Source organism: Thalassophryne amazonica, chromosome 16 (genome assembly GCF_902500255.1).
Source record: "Thalassophryne amazonica chromosome 16, fThaAma1.1, whole genome shotgun sequence".
In the NCBI taxonomy this organism is placed as follows: domain Eukaryota; kingdom Metazoa; phylum Chordata; class Actinopteri; order Batrachoidiformes; family Batrachoididae; genus Thalassophryne; species Thalassophryne amazonica.
In genome coordinates, this window is record NC_047118.1 from 55,465,749 (window position 1) to 55,483,925 (window position 18,177).

The 18,177-nt window shown below is 38.1% G+C and overlaps 1 protein-coding gene across 1 annotated transcript in view; it reads left to right on the forward strand.

Moving 5' to 3' along the window:
* Window positions 1-8,899: 8,899 nt before the first annotated feature.
* hid1a (HID1 domain containing a) overlaps window positions 8,900-18,177 on the forward strand; it is a 38,264-nt gene continuing 28,986 nt past the window's right edge. The window contains exons 1-2 of the mRNA XM_034190304.1: window positions 8,900-9,076; window positions 17,934-18,083. Coding sequence (XP_034046195.1) covers window positions 9,011-9,076; window positions 17,934-18,083 — 216 coding nt within the window. The 5' untranslated portion in view covers window positions 8,900-9,010. The remainder of the gene's footprint in view (window positions 9,077-17,933; window positions 18,084-18,177) is intronic.

The following is an 18,177-nucleotide window of genomic DNA, read 5'->3' on the forward strand; positions in this document are numbered from 1 at the left end:
GAATCACAGATGCAATAAATCCAATTCGAACTGGCAGTCTGATCAAAACCTTAATATTGTCTGTTGTGTTTGTTTGATGTCAACAGGATATCTCAAGATGACAAGAACAGAATTTAATAAAATATGGGTGGTACCTAGGCCTTGAGGCAGTGAAACATTTGTTGAATTTTTAACAGATGTGAATGACAACTCACTTCTAATTAATAGTTTTAAAATGTCTCTCACTGATTCCTAGATTATTTGTACATTGGGGAAACAGTTCCTTCTCCCCCTTCCCCACTTTGGCTCAGATAAAATACAGATTAACAGGACAGTTGGACCTTCGTATAGGTATATGCTCTGTGAGTGACTTCTAGACTCGTTTCTATTAAAATCTTTGTTCTCTCGGGGGGGGGGGACATTTGCCTTAAATTAGACAGCACTTTGGCCTCGTGCTTTTTTCAACAACTCGAAACTAAAACTCTTTTAAGAAGCTGAGTCATTACCAGCCAATGTTGAGAAAATGTTTCCAAAACCAAATTTAGTGAAACGTCAGAATTTGCCAACACAATACTGAAGAACGTGTCCTCTTAAACAAGTTCAAGTTGACTCTCTTGTCAGTTAATATGGAAACTTTATGAGCTCGACTGGCTCACTCACAGGTTTTTGTCAGTGTGCTCGAAGTTTGTGTTCCCGTCAAACCTTCAGCCTCTGAAGCAGTTGTTGGACATGATACTAATTTTCCTTGAAGGACAGTTTCCCTTTTGCTTACAATCCTATTCAAATTAAAGCAAAGTTAGTAATAAAGCCTCCAAGTGCTCACACCATATCTGGCAAATGCATCACGAAATAAATCCCATTAAAATTTTTTTAAATGGGAAATATATGGCTATCAATAGAACACTAGCAGTCGAGCTATAAATTAACTCAAAATTGCATTTATACAAAACTTACAATTACAGCACGTACCTATTACATTCTTGCACTTGATCATTAACTACAACATATATCACTGGTGACATTTCTAAATGAATACATGGACTATCAGAAACAGTCTTAATGAAAAACCTGACTTTTAAAACTGGTGCATGGTTGATATAATCTGGTATATTACAAAAAAAAAAACATTGAGCTTGTCATATTTCTTCAGATGTGTTATACTACTAACAAGGTATAATTTAAAACAATTGTAATCACACATTTTATTTTTGATGACAGGTATGGCTGCCCCTTCACTCTATTGGATTAACTTCTGAAACTACTGTTTCGAAAACATGTTTTTACCGGTAATATGACTGGGTTTGAAAAAAGTGAACTTCTTCTTTAATGAGCCAGTCAGTAACAAAGTTAAACAAATGATCAAAAGTTTATTCATAGACAGAAAACAGAGTTTAAATACACATTATTGCTCGCCAAAGACTTTTTCATCCAATGTCCATTATTTTTAAGTGGACTTCATCAGTTATCACCTCCAGCAACTGATAGACGAGGAGTGAAGGTTATGTGCTTGTCCCTGTCCCTTTCTAAAGGCAAGGTTTATCAGAAGTGACAGTGGGCAGATTTTGATTAAATTTGGTGAGTTAGAGATGAATTTTCCACTATATCTCCTGAATTAATTTTATATTTCCAGTAGGTTTTTCTTTCACATGCATCAACAAACTGAGGGCATGCAAACAATTGGACAAAGTTCTGCAAGTAAGCACACAACCGAAATCACGGCATGTGCTGTACACCACAGTAGACATGCGTAAATGTAAAATATAAAGATTAAACAAGCATTTTGTCAACTCAAAGTTCAGAATTTAGTTAATCACCATTCAGGACTCTGACAAGTTCAAAATAATAACAATAAATGCATGTTTGTACCTCATAGTTGCAGACATTCCAACTGGGTTCACCACAGACATCATCTTGGCGCCGCCTTTTGGATTGAGGTCCCAGAATAACATTCTCCTCATCCATAACGTTGTGACTCCGCTTCCTGTTTGAACAATAAACCACACCAAAACACATTAAAATGTACACACTGTCACTAAAGATGACTAGTTTCTGCTTATATGCTTGTTTTAGGACAAGTAAGCTCTTGTGATGCACTTGTGATCACATGGACTTCATGTCACCCCTGCAAAAATCAGTGGCCCCTAAGGCCCAAACCAAAGCAGCCTGGACACAACACTGTAAAGTTTCTCCAATCACAGTCACAGAAGCCTGGAACACCTTCAGAGTTGTTGGTGGTCTTGGTGGCTTCCCTCACTAGTCTCCTGTTTGCTCAGTCGCCATGACAGATTTACCATATTGTTTGTATTTCTTAATGATTCACGTAACTGAAGTCCAAGAGATATTCAGAGACTTGGAAATATTCATGTATCCATCCCTTGACTTGACTAAAGAAAACTGGCTGTAAAAGATATGAGTTGTAGCAACAATTAGTATGTACAATTACTGATGGGCTCTGAAAACTGATGCAGTGTAATTCCTAAATGGCTGACAATGGCATTGCTTATTTCTCCATATCCCTGGTGGGTTATGAAAGAACTGCACACAAACACTGGCCACGTTATTAGGTACACCTGTTCAATTGCTTGTTAACACATATAGCTAATCAGCCAAATCACATGGCAGCAACTCAATGCATTTAGCCATCTAGACATTGTGAAGAAGACTTGCTGAAGTTCAAACTGAGCATCACCATTCAGCTCATTCATTTAGATAGCATTTGGTCTATTTCTATAAGTAAGGATTAAACAATGAGAAGCCATGCATTATACAGTTTGAATGCACGTCGCAGAGTCTAAAACACCACGACATGAAGTGGAGTGGTGTTACTCTGCGAAGTGCATTCAAACCGTATAATGCACGGCTTCGAGTTGTATAATCCGCTTATACCATGGTCCCACACAGTGAGCTAATACACAAATATTTATTTAAGTTAACATAACTTGATAAAAATGCATAAGTATTTGGGACTATTTTATGCCAGTCTCAAGACATTTTCATCCTTGACAACAGTTCTCTTTTTCTTTCCCATCTTCATTCTTGTCCAGTTTGTCCGATGTTAAATCTTTATGCCGTTGCTTTTGCTGTTCTTCTTGTCTGCTCTCCTCCTCTTCCCATTCCCCAAACGTTTTATTTTGGCCAAAAATATTAAAATTCGCTTGGAAATCCATGTTTTATCGTGTTTCTGTCATTCACCTGTCAAAACACAGCTGATCTGCACCAACTGATTTGCGCGTTGCTATGGTGACGACCAGAGTGATATTACAGTGACTTAACTTGCCGAGCTACGTGTGCGTATACACGAAAATAATGCACACCAGTTAGACATGGAATTCTCACTGACCATGGTATGATATGGTTCTAAGTAATTGTGTCATTCATGGTTAAACACATTGAACTGAGATAGGTAATGGAACTCACCTCCTCTTTCCTGAGGTTACAAACACTCTCTTCTCTGGGTGCATCTGTGTATTTGTCAGATATGTTACTTCCATATCTAATTTTTTTTTGTATTATACAGTCTCTTGGCTCACAAGTATATAAATATTTTTGTTGGTCTAAACCATTTTTAATAATTCTATAATCTGTGCAGCTACCAGAGTTAACCTATTATTTCCTCCTTCCACTCTTGTTTGTGAATATCAGATGTTCTACAATTAGCAATTTGTTTGAACCATCTTAGATTAATATTCTCCCCTGACCATAAATGTGACAAACCAGTAATTTAGTTCTTCTTAATCCTATAACAATAAATATTTGACTCAAACATCTTCCAGTAGTTTGTGTAATATAGTACAAGACAGTAGAGGCTTTTCACTTTTTTTTAGCCTGAATGAAAAATTACACATTTTGTTGTCAATAATTTTCTTCATTTTGAATCTTCCTAGTTCATCAACTATCTTGCAATTTGTTGTAATTTTAGGAACTCCCTATATAGTTTTGCAGAATTTTACATGAAGAAATTCTAATACATTAACATTTTTTGTGTCCCCCAGATTTCACAACCATATAGAAATAGAGGTGTAACCAGATGATCAAAGAATTATGACTGGGTATCACTTGGTAAATCGAGTCTTTTAGTTTTACACAGTAGACCAAACATGGCTTGTCTAACTTGAGTTACTTGTTTTACCAAAGTTTGGTGAATTTATTGTTATAATTAAACAACACACCCAAGTATAGTCATCTATGACGTCTAGATTGTCAATATCAAATTTAAATACTGCTTTCTTTCTTGTTTTACCCCCTTGAGGATACGACAAGTTCAGTGTTTGTGTTCACAGTTAAAAATCAGGTTTTACAATAAACATTGACAGTGTCCAAAGCTAACTGCAGTTCATTAGCAGTTTCACCCATCACAAAGGTATCCTCAACATACAAGATGGAGAATATGTTTAAATACACTTCTACATCATCATCGCTCAAGTAATGATGGAAGTCCTCTGACAAGTCTTTTTATCCTGGATATTTCCTAGATGAAAATAGCCAAAATCGTTAAGATATGTGGAGATGATGGTCTAGTGGTTAAGCATTAGGCTTGAGACCAAAGGAAGTTCAAATCCTAGCCTGACTGGAAAATCACTAAGGGCCCTTGGGCAAGGTCTTTAATCCCCCTAGTCGCTTCCAGTGTGTAGTGAGTATCTTGTATGGCAGCACCTTGACATCAGGGTGAATGTGAGGCATTATTGTAAAGCGCTTTGAGCGTCTCATGGAGATGGAAAAGCGCTATATAAATGCAGTCCATTTAAATGCGGTCCATATGAAAAAGAAGTGGTGATAGACTTTTGCGTTGTTGCATGCTGATGTTACAGGCAAAGAATTTATGTTATGACTCATAACAAAAAACATAACATTGTTATACAACTTATATATGACAGTTATAAACATACCATTAATATTATAGGACATTAACTTGGACCACAATGATACTCTACCAACAACAAATGATTTTTTGTAATCAATAAAAGCACAATATAATTTCATCTTGATGGATAAATACAAATATGTGATCTAAGGTGGAATACCTTTCTCAAAGGCCTGCTTGTTCAATAACTAAATAGAGAGCATCTAACAGGCAGTTAATTTGGACTGCAGTACAATATTTACCAGTGCAATTTAGGAGAGTAATCCATGTGTAGTGCAGGAAACTCTGGACTACTGTTAACTCTGTACAGGCCCCAATCGGACAGTATCACACCACTTCCACATATCAAGTTAAATATCTTTGTTGGAAAATTTTCCGTGCGTTTAGGGTTGTAAAAAAAAAACAAAAAACTAAACAAAGCGCGCAACATTAAAACAGTTAGTGCGGCAGTTTTATAAGCTGAAAGTTTCCACTAACAGTACATCGTGAATGTCTGATATCAGAGAAACAGACTCCGCCTGTTTTCAATGAACACACATCATGACAAACAAGTAGCTTTTGTGATGATACCGGCTAACAAATTTCAGCACGGCTCCGCTGAGTCTGTGAACCACTTACTTGGAACAGTTGTTTATTTGGTAAAAGCTGGTACAATGTGCCATTTTAGTGACTGGATGCTGCTAACGCTGCTGCAGGACTCGCATTTTCCGTGTCCATTCGAGTACCGAGTGATACTGTATCGACTATGAAGCTTGTGATAAGCGTCCACTACTAACTTCCGGCACAAAAACGCCAAAGCGGGTTACCTAGCAACCAGAAGTAAATGCTGCACAGGTCACGTGCCTTCTCAAACGGTGTTTTGGGGCATAAATTAATTATTGCAAATAATTGATTGACTGAATGATTTAATCTTGCCAAGACACACAACAAAGAAACTTTAAAACACCACACTACAATACAGTAACTTAAAAGTCTTAGAAGGGAGCACTAGAAAGAAGTCCAGCAAAAAGAAACTAAATAAAAATAAATAGATTAAAAAAATTATTTAAAAAAATAACGTATGTGGCATTCATTCAATAAATTAGTTTTTAAAAATCTATTTAAAGTTCAAAATAAAAAATACAGTCTCCAATAAAAGTACAAAAAAACAAACAAACATGCTGACCCCTCTTCAAACCGCTTTGTTTACACTGGGTGACGCCATTCATTCCTTCTCCGAAGGCAGTCCGAGCTACTGTGACTGGATCCTTTAAGTGAAAGGCAATTAACCTGGCGTTAACTTGAGCCGCCATCTTGGGAGAGAAAACTTTACACAAAACACAGCAAAGTGCCCGAAGCACAATAAAAGCAAACAAACAAACAAAACAGCAGAAATATTTGGAGAGAACATAAATGTATGTTAAAAAAAAATAGTATATGACTGAGGGTGATGCTAATGTATTACTGGGTGAAAGGTTGCCAAAAATATAATTCAGTCTAGCAACATATTACAGTTTTATAAATGCGTATAAAAAATGGAACTAACAATAATAATAATAAATAAATACATAATAGTTATGGAACATTTTACAACCATATTTCAAATGTGCTTCTCAAAATAAATAAAAAAAAAATAGATTTTAATGTACCCCAAAATATATAAAGATCTAAAATACTATATATTGCACCCCATTCACTGTATAGAGAATATATTAGATTTTGAGAACAGTTTATAGAAATTCCAGCTATTGTCACTTGAATGAAAATTGCACCCTAGTAAATATGTTATTTCAGCCTTCTATGTAAACTTAAATAGCATCCCACTTGTGGAAAATAGTAGCAAAAAATGTATAGTACTAAAATGGTGGTGCCCTATGCTGGTATTATGTTTGTACTTGAATCACTATCAAACATTTTAATGGAACCTGTGATTAGATTTTTTTTTTTTCTTTATTTGCAGTATTTACCACGCCTACCATATGGCGGGCTGTATGTGATAAATCTATCAGACGTGTGGATCTTGGCGTTGCCCTCGTTACAGTTGTGGGTCACAAAAAAAGGAGAGGGCTCTTTTCCAAGATGGCGGACGAAAATATTGTCGAAAAGAACGCGATGGCCTCTCTGGTGTGTTTCGTGGATGTTTCATGTATTTCGCCAATAATATGACAAGCTAAAACAGATATACTTAGTTTTGCCGAGGTAATTTAAAAAGCGCCTATTTCTATTATGGTCCTCTGGGTGGGTTAAAATGAAAAAAACTAATGTACTTTGAAAAGTAACTGGATTTGATATTCAACACAATTACAAGAGATTTGTAAGCAATAAAGACTAATAATATGTCAGATCAGCTTGACTGTTTACTAAAATTAAATCTGATTTTAAGTCGAAGATTTAAGACGTGTGTAATAATGTGTATATTAATTACACCTAACGTGACTGTTTTATTTTATTGCACTACAGTAGATTTGCCAGCAGATGTCTCCCAAGAGCTCTTATGATACCCATGATACCCAAAGAGGCTATTTATATACAAGGTTGGGTAGGATTACTTTGAAAGAATACATGTGGATTACATGTATGTATGTACATACTTTTGGATTACATTTCAAAGTAATCCTACCCAACCTTATATAAAACTTCTTTGATGATACCCACAGAGCCCAATATGATAACCGAAAAGTGAGTCTATTTAAACTGGCGGAAAAAGATCCAAAGCTTCAGAAGTGAGAAAACCTCAGTTGCCCCGCGGACAAGCCCTCGCAGCCAATCACAGCAACCATAGCAGTTGTATGTGCGCCGTAGACTATATTTGCGCAGAACCAGTAATGGTGCGTTAAGGTGCTGTAGGAGTAAGACGGACCTTGCAACTTCTATTATGATATTAATCATCATTGTATTTTGACGAAACATTATTCGATTTCACTAGCATAATGAATGTTAAAGTAATACAAATTTATATCACGAATTCACATTATTTATCAATATAATATACATAAGTGTTGCTGGGGAAATATAGGTATTTGTGTAAGTGGAACAGAATCCATTTCACTTGATTGTCAGCTTGCATGGCAGGAGAACGGGGTATTGTAATCATTCATGTGTGTTTTGTGTTGTACCAAATAACTCAGAAACTTGTTAGTAGATTTTCACAAAACTTGGTAGTACAATTCCTTAGGAGAGCATCTTCAGATGATTAACTTTTGGAGCATATCAGTCAAAGGTCAAGGTCTAGGTTGTCAACATTATACTCATATATATATATATATATATATATATATATATATATATATATATATATATATATATATATATATATATATAAGGTTGGGTAGGATTACTTTGAAATGTAATCCAAAAGTAATCAGATTACAAGTAATCCAAATGTATGTACATACATACATGTAATCCACACATATTCCTTCAAAGTAATCCAGTAATCCTACCCAACCCTGTATATATATATATATATATATAAAAGTATTTCACCAAACCAATAGGGCTCGAATAACAATGTCTGCCTCATTGGTTTTGCTACTACCACTCCTGTATTTTGAAATGACTATCAGCACAGTATTATGTGTGCATGTAGCAGCCTGTGGTATGCATTGCCTCTCCTGTGCCTTTTATTATTTTTGAGCATCTTTTGTTTATGTTTTTTGCTATGGTTGCCTGACATTTTTGCACATTGCTGTATAAATATTCTAATTTTTTTCTAATTTAATAAAAATGTTTCTGATTTGATTCATGCTCTGCACCACAAATATTAACTTGTGCAGATAGAAGGAAACAGAATTAGATTTGATAATAGAATTAGAATTAGATAATTCGTCTTTGGAAAATAATGGACATTTTAAAATTCTAATCTAATTTATTTTTATTAAGAAACTATATATATATATATATATATATATATATATATATATATATATATATATATATATATATATATATATATATATATATATATATATATATATATTAAGATTTGTGAAGCTGGTGCATCAAAAAAATAAGTAATTGGTTTATTTTATTCCCTACCCGGAAATTACGCCCGGCAGCAGGCTGCTCAGCCAATCAGCAGCAAGAATACCGCCCCCGCTAATGACGCCTCCCGAGGCGAAGGACGCAGATTAAACGGGGGGCGATCGGCAGCAGCAGCGCGTCTCATTAATAGAAAAACTCGTCGACGCAATGGGCAGCACCGACTCCAAACTCAACTTTAGGAAAGCGGTGATTCAGCTGACGACCAAAACTCAGGTATGTTTACGCGCAGCCGAATTTAAACGTGACGCCGAGAGAGGGCGCCGCAGAGCACCGGAGAGCATCACCAAGAGATGATGTCAAACTCTCATTACAAAAAAAAAAAAATCATAATTACACAAATGCTTCATGTTATCTCCGATTACGACAGCGTTTTGCCCGAGTTTTCCCCTTTTTCATTTTACTAATGGTCGAGTCCACTATTCTAAAAGATAATATGAGGTCTATCTGTTTGCTTTAATGTGATGTCAAATAATCATGATGAATGGCGTTTATCATTCACCAAAGCCTGGTGACGTCATTCGATCTGTAAAGGAGGTATTGTGCAGCTGCGGCAGGTGCACTGTACTCAGATCAGATAATAATGCTTCCTCACAGACTGTGTTTACACACCGTCATGCTGCACAGCAACATGAAGCATCCGTGCGCCAATAAAGTGGACATTTTAAATGGCATGAGAGACGGGTGGCGCCAGAGATTTGTTATTTGTGTGTGTGTGTGTGTGGGGGGGGGGGGGTGACAATCTCCCCTGGGCAGGGTGGTTGACTGTAAAGCTGACAGGAAATGGTACCCCTCTGTCTCAAAAAATGCCCTATAGCAAGACCCCAAATTGCTTAATCTTGGGTGTGACATTGAGCTGCATATAAGACCCCATTTACTCTTGGCATTAAAATACATTTTTGATTTTCAGATTGCAAAGCTTATTCATATCAAAGTGCATCCCAATGTTTCCTCTGTAGACATTTTCGGGGGGCTGCTGCCATTAATTCAGATTATAACTAGCCCCAACATTCCGTCATGCGCACACGTTTATTTAGTCAGCATATGCGTTGATGTTGAAACAAACTGGGGAACAAAATATTCTACAGAATTACATTCTTCAGTTCACTGACAGAGCGTCAGTCTCCAGTTTCGTAAGTGCGGTGCAATAAAGGGCAGTGATCAGTAGGGACGGGTATTGATAAGATTTTATCTATCGATGCCATTATCGATTCCGCTTATCGATCCGATTCCTTATCGATTCCCTTATCAATACCTTTTGTGAATTTTGTACTAAAAGTAGGCTTTACAGGGTTTCTATATATTTCATTGAGTCTTAAAGTAAATAAATATGAAATTGGTCACTGTATCCTTGATCTCTGGACATAAATAAAAATAAACAAAACGATGTTTCCCTTTGACGTTATTAATTCCGACTGGATTCTATCGTTCTAACTTGACTCGGCAGAGAGCCGCACAGCATTTGCAGCTGTGTGAACAGAACGGAGGACGATTCTCGTTTCTTTCTCACAATAAGACAGGAGTCCCAGTTAGTAACATTAATCCGCACAAAAGTGACTCACGATTTCACATATTCAGGGATGAAAGTGGTGAAAAACAAAAAAAAAACCTGAAACCCAAAATTACCCCCCAACACCACGTGCACGAAAATGTTTTGAATTCTAGAAGCTCTGAAATGCAATCTGGGACTATTCCAGACAATAAACTGGAGTGAGTGCAGCATCCATTTTGGTGAGGAAAAAAAACCCAACTTTCCTTATTCAAATTTATTCCAGTAGTATTCTGCTCTTACTAGGATGCAGCAGTTTTCTAGATTGGCAGATAGTTCTGGAGGAAATCACTGAAGAAATTAACACATTGAAAATATGGTTTGAACGAAACAAATTGTCATTAAATAAGACAGGAATGAAATGGAGGTGTAAGAGTCACTAGGTGTTCACAGGAAACACTTATTTATTTCTGTATGTATGTATTTATTTATTTATTTATGTATGTTCATTGTTAGATGGTTTTATATTTTCTGTTGTGTTTTTATTCAGGTTCTTTTTGTCTCTTTCTCTAAAATGGTATATAATCATTAGATTAGTTATTATTACTATTATTGTTGTGCTTGCTATTATTATTATTAATATATAAACAAAAATAAATTAAAAAAAAATATTACAATTTGTAATACATTTGACTCTTTTACGGCAACAAACACTTGACAGCTGCAACAGCTTAATGCTAATTTTAACATTGAAAATGCCATAGACATGCTAACGTGTTAGCATCGGTCCTGTTTTTGTTATAAAATACATCTATCAACTGTTTTAGAAGACCATAACAGGTCGGTTTAACATAAAAAAGGTAAATAATACTCACAGCCATATGCTCTTTAGGGTTTTAGCGGGGGAAAGCGAAAGAAAATAATTAATCAGTGAAGCAATGATCGAAGCACTGCTTCGATCTGCAAATCACTGCTTCGATTGGTTCAAGGTTCAAAGCAAAGCCGCGCTGCAGAAAAGTTGATTACAGATCCGCTGCAGGGTCTGTAATCAATGTAGAGAAATAATAATTTTCCTGACAAACACCCCCAAAAACAACGGCCACTCTGAAGGACCGATAAGGGAATCATTAAGTAAAAAAGGTTATTGATGTCGGTGGATCGAATCATTTCTTAACGATACCCAAAAGGAACCGGCTCTCAATACCCATCTCTAGTGATCAGTGCTGCCATGCTGCCAGTTTTAAAAGCATTTCTTTCTCCTTTGCTCGAAATACAATAGAACACACGTGATATACTCTTCTTTATAATCAGGTCGAGATTTCCACAAAAATAAATGAGTTTTGTTGTTGTTGTTGTTTGTTGTTGTGGCTATTTTCCTTCTGCTTACAGAGCTAGTACAGGTGCGTAGCCAGAGGGGCAAGGGGTTGAAAGCCCCCCTCTTCTTTTTAGAGTAAAGGTACACTTTTAAAGACATTTTTGTTTTACATACAAAAACAGCAACTATTATTATTGTTGTTGCTGTTATTATTTGTGGTGTGGGGGGTGCAGTGTTGGTGGATCGTGCAGACTGGCATGTTCCCACTACAAATTGGTTCAAACCCCCGTCTGCCCAGAAAGTCACCAAGGGCCATTGGGAAAGGTCCTTAATCTCCACGTTGCTCCCGGTGTGTAGTGAGTGCCTTGCATGGCAGCTCCCTGACATTAGTGTGTGAGTGTGTGTGAATAGGTGAATGCGAGGCATTATTGTAAAGCAGTTTGAGCTTCTGATAGAGATGGATAAGTGCTATATAAATGCAGTCCATTTACCATTTACTAATAAAAATCCAAGAGGATACACTACAAATGTTAATGTGCCCAAAACTCATTGAGGATCGATTCTGATTGGGTAGGCCAAACTGAACAGCAGTGTAAATACGTATGAATGCATTTCCAATCTACATACAACTACATGGGTGGTATAAAGTGGTCATCACTTTTTCAGAAGATTGATTATTCAGCCAATGTTTGTTTCAGTTGGCTGAGAACTCTTTAAATGTTTGACCAAAGTGTTGAAAAATGACTTGTCTTGCTATGCATGTAACAGTAAACATAACAGCAACACAAGGATGCAACTCCACATCGGGATCCTATTTAGGACCAAAATATGGAAGATGTTCTCCTTGGTAAAACTGATCATGATACCAATAATCATTTCAATTTTTTGAGTAATGCAGAAAGTCAAACAGATAATCAGGCAAATGTTCGAGCCCATGGTACCTACAGTTCTGACTCCTTAATATGAACATTTTCACCAGTGATCAAAGGTTTCCAGAAATTGTGTAAATCCATCTCAAATCACCAGATTTCAGAAAATGTTACTGACTGGCAGCTCTGATTTTTTTTTTTTCTTTTCTTTTTTTGATGCTTTCACAAACTGATGTTATTATTCACAGTAAGCACCAAACAAAATTTCTGCCTTATTGCTTGTGTATGACAAGGTCTATTATGAAAATAATTTTACCACTAGAAAGAGCATGTCTTCATTAATATATTCACAAAATATGAACTTGGTATCTTGAACCAAGTTGTATTTTTAAAGGTATCAAATACACTACATTTCACCACAAACAGAAATGTAACATGCAGAGCCACTGTACACCCCCATTTCCAATGAAGTTGGGACGTTGTGTAAAATGTAAATAAAAACAGAATACAATGATTTGCAAATCCTCTTCAACCTATATTCATTTGAATACACCACAAAGACAAGTTATTCAATGTTCAAACTGATAGACTTTATTGTTTTTGTGCAAATATTTGCACATTTTGAAATGGATGCCTGCAACACATTTCAAAAAAGCTAGGACAGTGGTATCTTTACCACTGTGTTACATCACCTTTCCTTCTAACAACACTCAATAAGCATTTGGGAACTGAGGACACCAATTGTTGAAGCTTTGTAGGTGGAATTCTTTCCCAGTCTTGCTTGATGTACGACTTCAGCTGTTCAACAGTCCGGGGTCTCCGTTGTCATATTTTGAGCTTCATAAAACGCCACACATTTTCAAGGGCGACTGGTCTGGACTGCAGGCAGGCCAGTCTAGTACCTGCACTCTTTTACTACGAAGCCATGCTGTTGTAACACGTGCAGAATGTGGCTTGGCATTGTCTCATTCAAATAAGCAGGGACGTCCCTGAAAAAGACATTGCTTGGATGGCAGGATGTGTTCCTCCAAAACCTGCATGTACCATTCAGCACTGATGGTGCCATCACGGATGTGTAAGATGCCCATGCCATGGGCAACTTACTTATTGGATTGTTTTGAACTTTGCACAAAACAATCCAATAACAATCTGAAATGTGGACTCATCAGACCACAGCACACTTTTCCACTTTGTGTCTGTCCATTTCAAATGAGCTTGGGCCCAGAGAAGGGGGCAGTGTTACTGGATGTTGTTGATGTATGGCTTTCACTTTGCATGGTAGCGTTTTAACTTGCACTTGTAGATGTAGCGATGAACAGTGTTAACTGACAATGGTTTTCTGAAATGTTCCTGAGCCCACGTGGTAAGATCCTTTACACAATGATGTCGGTTTTTAATGCAGTGCCGCCTGAGGGAATCGAAGGGCATTCAATGTTGGTTTTCAGCCTCGCCGCTTACGTGTAGAAAGTTCTCCAGATTCTCAGAATCTTCTGATTATATTATGGACTGTAGATGATGGAATCCTTAAATTCCTTGCAATTGAACATTGAGAAACATTGTTCTTAAACTGATGGACTATTTTTACGCAGTTGTTCACAAAGTGGTGATCCTCGCCCCATCTTTGCTTGTGAATGGCTGAGGCTTTTGGGGATGCTCCTTTTATACCCAATCATGGCACTCACAATTAGTGTCCTCAGTTCCCAAACGCTTATTGAGTGTTGTTAGAAGGAAAGGTGATGTAGCACAGTGGTAAACATACCACTGTCCCAGCTTTTCTGAAAAGTGTTGCAGGCATCCATTTCAAAATGAGCAAATATTTGTACAAAAACAATAAAGTCTATGAGTTTGAACATTAAATATCTTGTCTTTGTGGTGCATTAAATCAAATATAAGTTGAAGAGGATTTGCAAATCATTGTATTCTGTTTTTATTTACATTTTACACAATGTCCCAACATCACTGGAATTGGGGTTGTAAAATGCAATCACAGAATTGTATCAGAGAACTAATATTTGCATTTTATGTCTAATTATTCACCTTATTTTTATAATGCAAGTATTACCTGATACAGACATGAGTATGGTTGTCATACATGAGCAATACGAGGTCTGTCCAAAAAGTATCAGACCTTTTTATTTTTTGCGAAAACCATATGGATTTGAATCACGTGTGATTGCATCAGCCAAGCTTGAACCTTCGTGCACATGCGTGAGTTTTTTCACGCCTGTCGGTTTCGTCATTCGCCTGGGAGCAGGCTTTGTGTGAGCACTGGTCCACCCCTCTCCTCGTTTTTTTTATTGCGAATAAATGTCTGAACGATTTGGAGCTTTGCTGCATCAATTTTTTTCCAGAAACTGTGAGAGACCTCCAGGTGGACACCGTTCGGAAAATTAATATGGCTTTCAGGGACGATTTTGTGGGGATTTCACAGATTAAGGAGTGTTACTGCCGCTTTAAGGACGGCCCACAACTGCTGAGAGCGTGCCGCGCTCCCAGCGCCGATCGTCAGGCTGAATCAACTAGAGTTTTTTTTTCATGGAAAGAAAAGCGGACAGATGTGCCACCGTGCCGTTCATGGCGCGGGACAAAACCACCTCAGTGTTGGTCTCACAGGACGGCTTTGAGATGGCTTTCAGACAGCTGTCAGTGGGTTTTCAGTCGTGTGACTAACCGAAAAATTGTGGATGAGCCTGGACATGCCAGAACATGTCCTGTGAGGCTTCATCACGGCGTTGCTTTGCACCATGCGGCTCCACCGCGATGCGCAGAATTCCTCCGCTCATCTTTCCATGACAAAAACTCCTGTAACAGTGGAATGTGCCGTTCATTTCCAAACTGGATGCTGTGTTTTATCCGGGACATCCTCTGACTAGCACAGGAATTGCAGAAGACGTGGACATCAGCACTTTTTCGGCACATTGAGACAGACATGCGGAGGAATTTCGCGCGTCGCCGTGGAGCCGCATGGCGCAAAGCAACGCCGTAATGAAGCCTCACAGGACATGTTCTGGCATGTCCAGCTCATCCACAATTTCTCGGTTAGTCACACGACTGAAAACCCACCGACAGCCGTCTGAAAGCCATCTCAAAGCCGTCCTGTGAGACCAACACGGAGGTGGTTTTGTCCCGCGCCATGAACGGCACGGTGGCGCATCCGTCCGCTTTTCTTTCCATGAAAAAAAACTTCTTTAACAGTGGAATGTGCCGAAAAAGTGCTGGTGTCCACGCCTTTTTCCTTTTTTGTGGAAGTCGGACGATGTCCCGGATCAACAAAGCCTTCACGTTGGAAATGATCCGGTTGCTTCAGCCTGTCGATCGGCACTGGGAGCGCAGCGCGCTCTCAGCAGTTGTGGGCCGTCCTTAAAGTGGCAGTAACACTTCTTAATCTGTGTAATCCCCACAAAATCGTCCCTGAAAGCCATATTAATTTTCCGAACGGTGTCCACCTGGAGGTCTCTCACAGTTTCTGGAAAAAAATTGATGCAGCAAAGCTCCAAATCGTTCAGACATTTATTCGCAATAAAAAAATGACGAGAGGGGTGGACCAGTGCTCACACAAAGCCTGCTCACAGGCGAATGACGCAACCGACAGGCGTGAAAAAACTCACGCATGCGCACGAAGGTTCAAGCTTGGCTGATGCAATCACACGTGATTTGAATCCATATGGTTTTTGCAAAAAATAATAAGGTCCAATACTTTTTGGACAGACCTCTTATACATTTTAAATATAGGTGTGAAATGGTTTTATAATTCTTAATGCCTCACAAATCAGAATTATTTTTCTCTCTCTCTCAGAGAAATGCTTACTCACCAAATTAGTACTATAACATGAGAAATAATTACCAACATTTGAAACATCTGATGTGCTGCAGTGTGGAAGTTGCTGAGGGCTAAATCAGCTCCAAAGCACAATTTTCTGAACAGTTTTCAGCAAGCTATAAAGTGACAAATACGCAACTATGGATCTTCTTTTATTGTACTTATGGACATGTTGTACCTACAACCACTTCTCAAAAAGTTCATGCATTTGGAGAAGATTCATTATTGCAGGTAAATCAGTGGGATTGGAATTGGGTAACCACTATGTAGACTTGGGTTTGATTCCTTCTCAGGATACCTGTGTCCTTGGACTAAACACATTGCATCTGCACTGTCCCAATTTACCCAACTGTAAATGGATAGACTGGGACAGGTTACTTCTCCAGCCTTGTAAGGGATTCAGTGTTGTGTCATAACATTGTTATTAAGGTTTCTGCTGCTCTCTCAGATGTGAGGACAGAGTGAGTGAACTCCCTTGGCTGGGGAAGTAACCTGCATCATTCTGGAGACATAGACTCTTGTCCACTTCATGCTTTGGAATCTGGAGATACTCACAGGCACCAACAGAACTCAGTGCTTAGGGCTTGTTGCATGGGAACATGTAAACTTACTTATTGTTTCCTGTTACAGAATACGTCACATTTTTGTATGTCATAAAAATTTTCACCCCAGAGATGACATACCAGTGATGCAGGGCAGCTATTTATGGAATGTAACTAGTTAAGGTATAGTTAAGATGTAGTTACTATTTAGTCATCTATTTCTTTGAATGTATTTGATATCAGGTCCATTAATGAGGCACAGACATGCTACGTCACGCTCTATTGCAATCTACTTGTTACAGAACCAGCTGAGAACTATGCCTTGAGTTAGAGCACACTGTAGTTTGGTACTCACAATACATCTTGGTTTGAACACTTCAAGCAGTAGCTAACAGTTCCAACAAACCTCTCTCACTTGCTGTACGTCACACATTTTTGTGTATCTCGTATTGGACCAGAAATACTGACATGCTGTTGGAAGAGTATTAGTTTTAAGGAAGTAGACTAGGCAGAGTATGGTCCAAGAATCTTCAAAAATGCTTTTTTTTTTTTTTTTTTTTTTTTTTTTTGCCCGTGGTGAGTCGATCTGAATGTTGATTCAGCCGTGTCTCCACACTGAGCAGGTATTAACCCTCTGAAACTTCACAGGTTAATACTCCATTCTCATGCTACAAGCCCTCGATAAGACTTACTACTTCATATTTGGAACAAACCAGGATTCTTTAAGATGAGGCATCGATCCTCAAACTCACTGTGTCGATGTCAACACAGTGTGGGTCTGTAAATAGTGTATTCTTCAAATCCAGCAGTTTCAGGAACATGCTAGCATACCACAGCAAAAATGAATATTAAATTTACTAAAATGATGACGTACACAGGGAATCCCCTCAGAATCAGTTTGAGAATCAGAGAAACGGGACTAGAATCCCACTGTAGATCGTCTGATGATGCAACACCACTCAAGCCATATTTAATTAGGCTGAGTGTATTCCAAAACCTGTGGTGTGAGGATTCTTGTGGAAATCTCATTTGTTACAGCCAGTGGAGGCCACGGACGATGCCTTCTGGGACCAGTTCTGGGCAGACACCACCACCACAGTCCAGGATGTTTTTGCACTGGTGCCCGCAGCAGAGATAAGAGCCGTTCGAGAGGAGTCGCCCTCAAATCTAGCAACCCTGTGCTACAAGGTACAGTGACATGTAAATGCAATCTTGTTTCTGATCTTTCAAAGGGGTTTTGTGTGCTTGGGGACGTGTACTGAAGCACAATGTTGTGTCATAA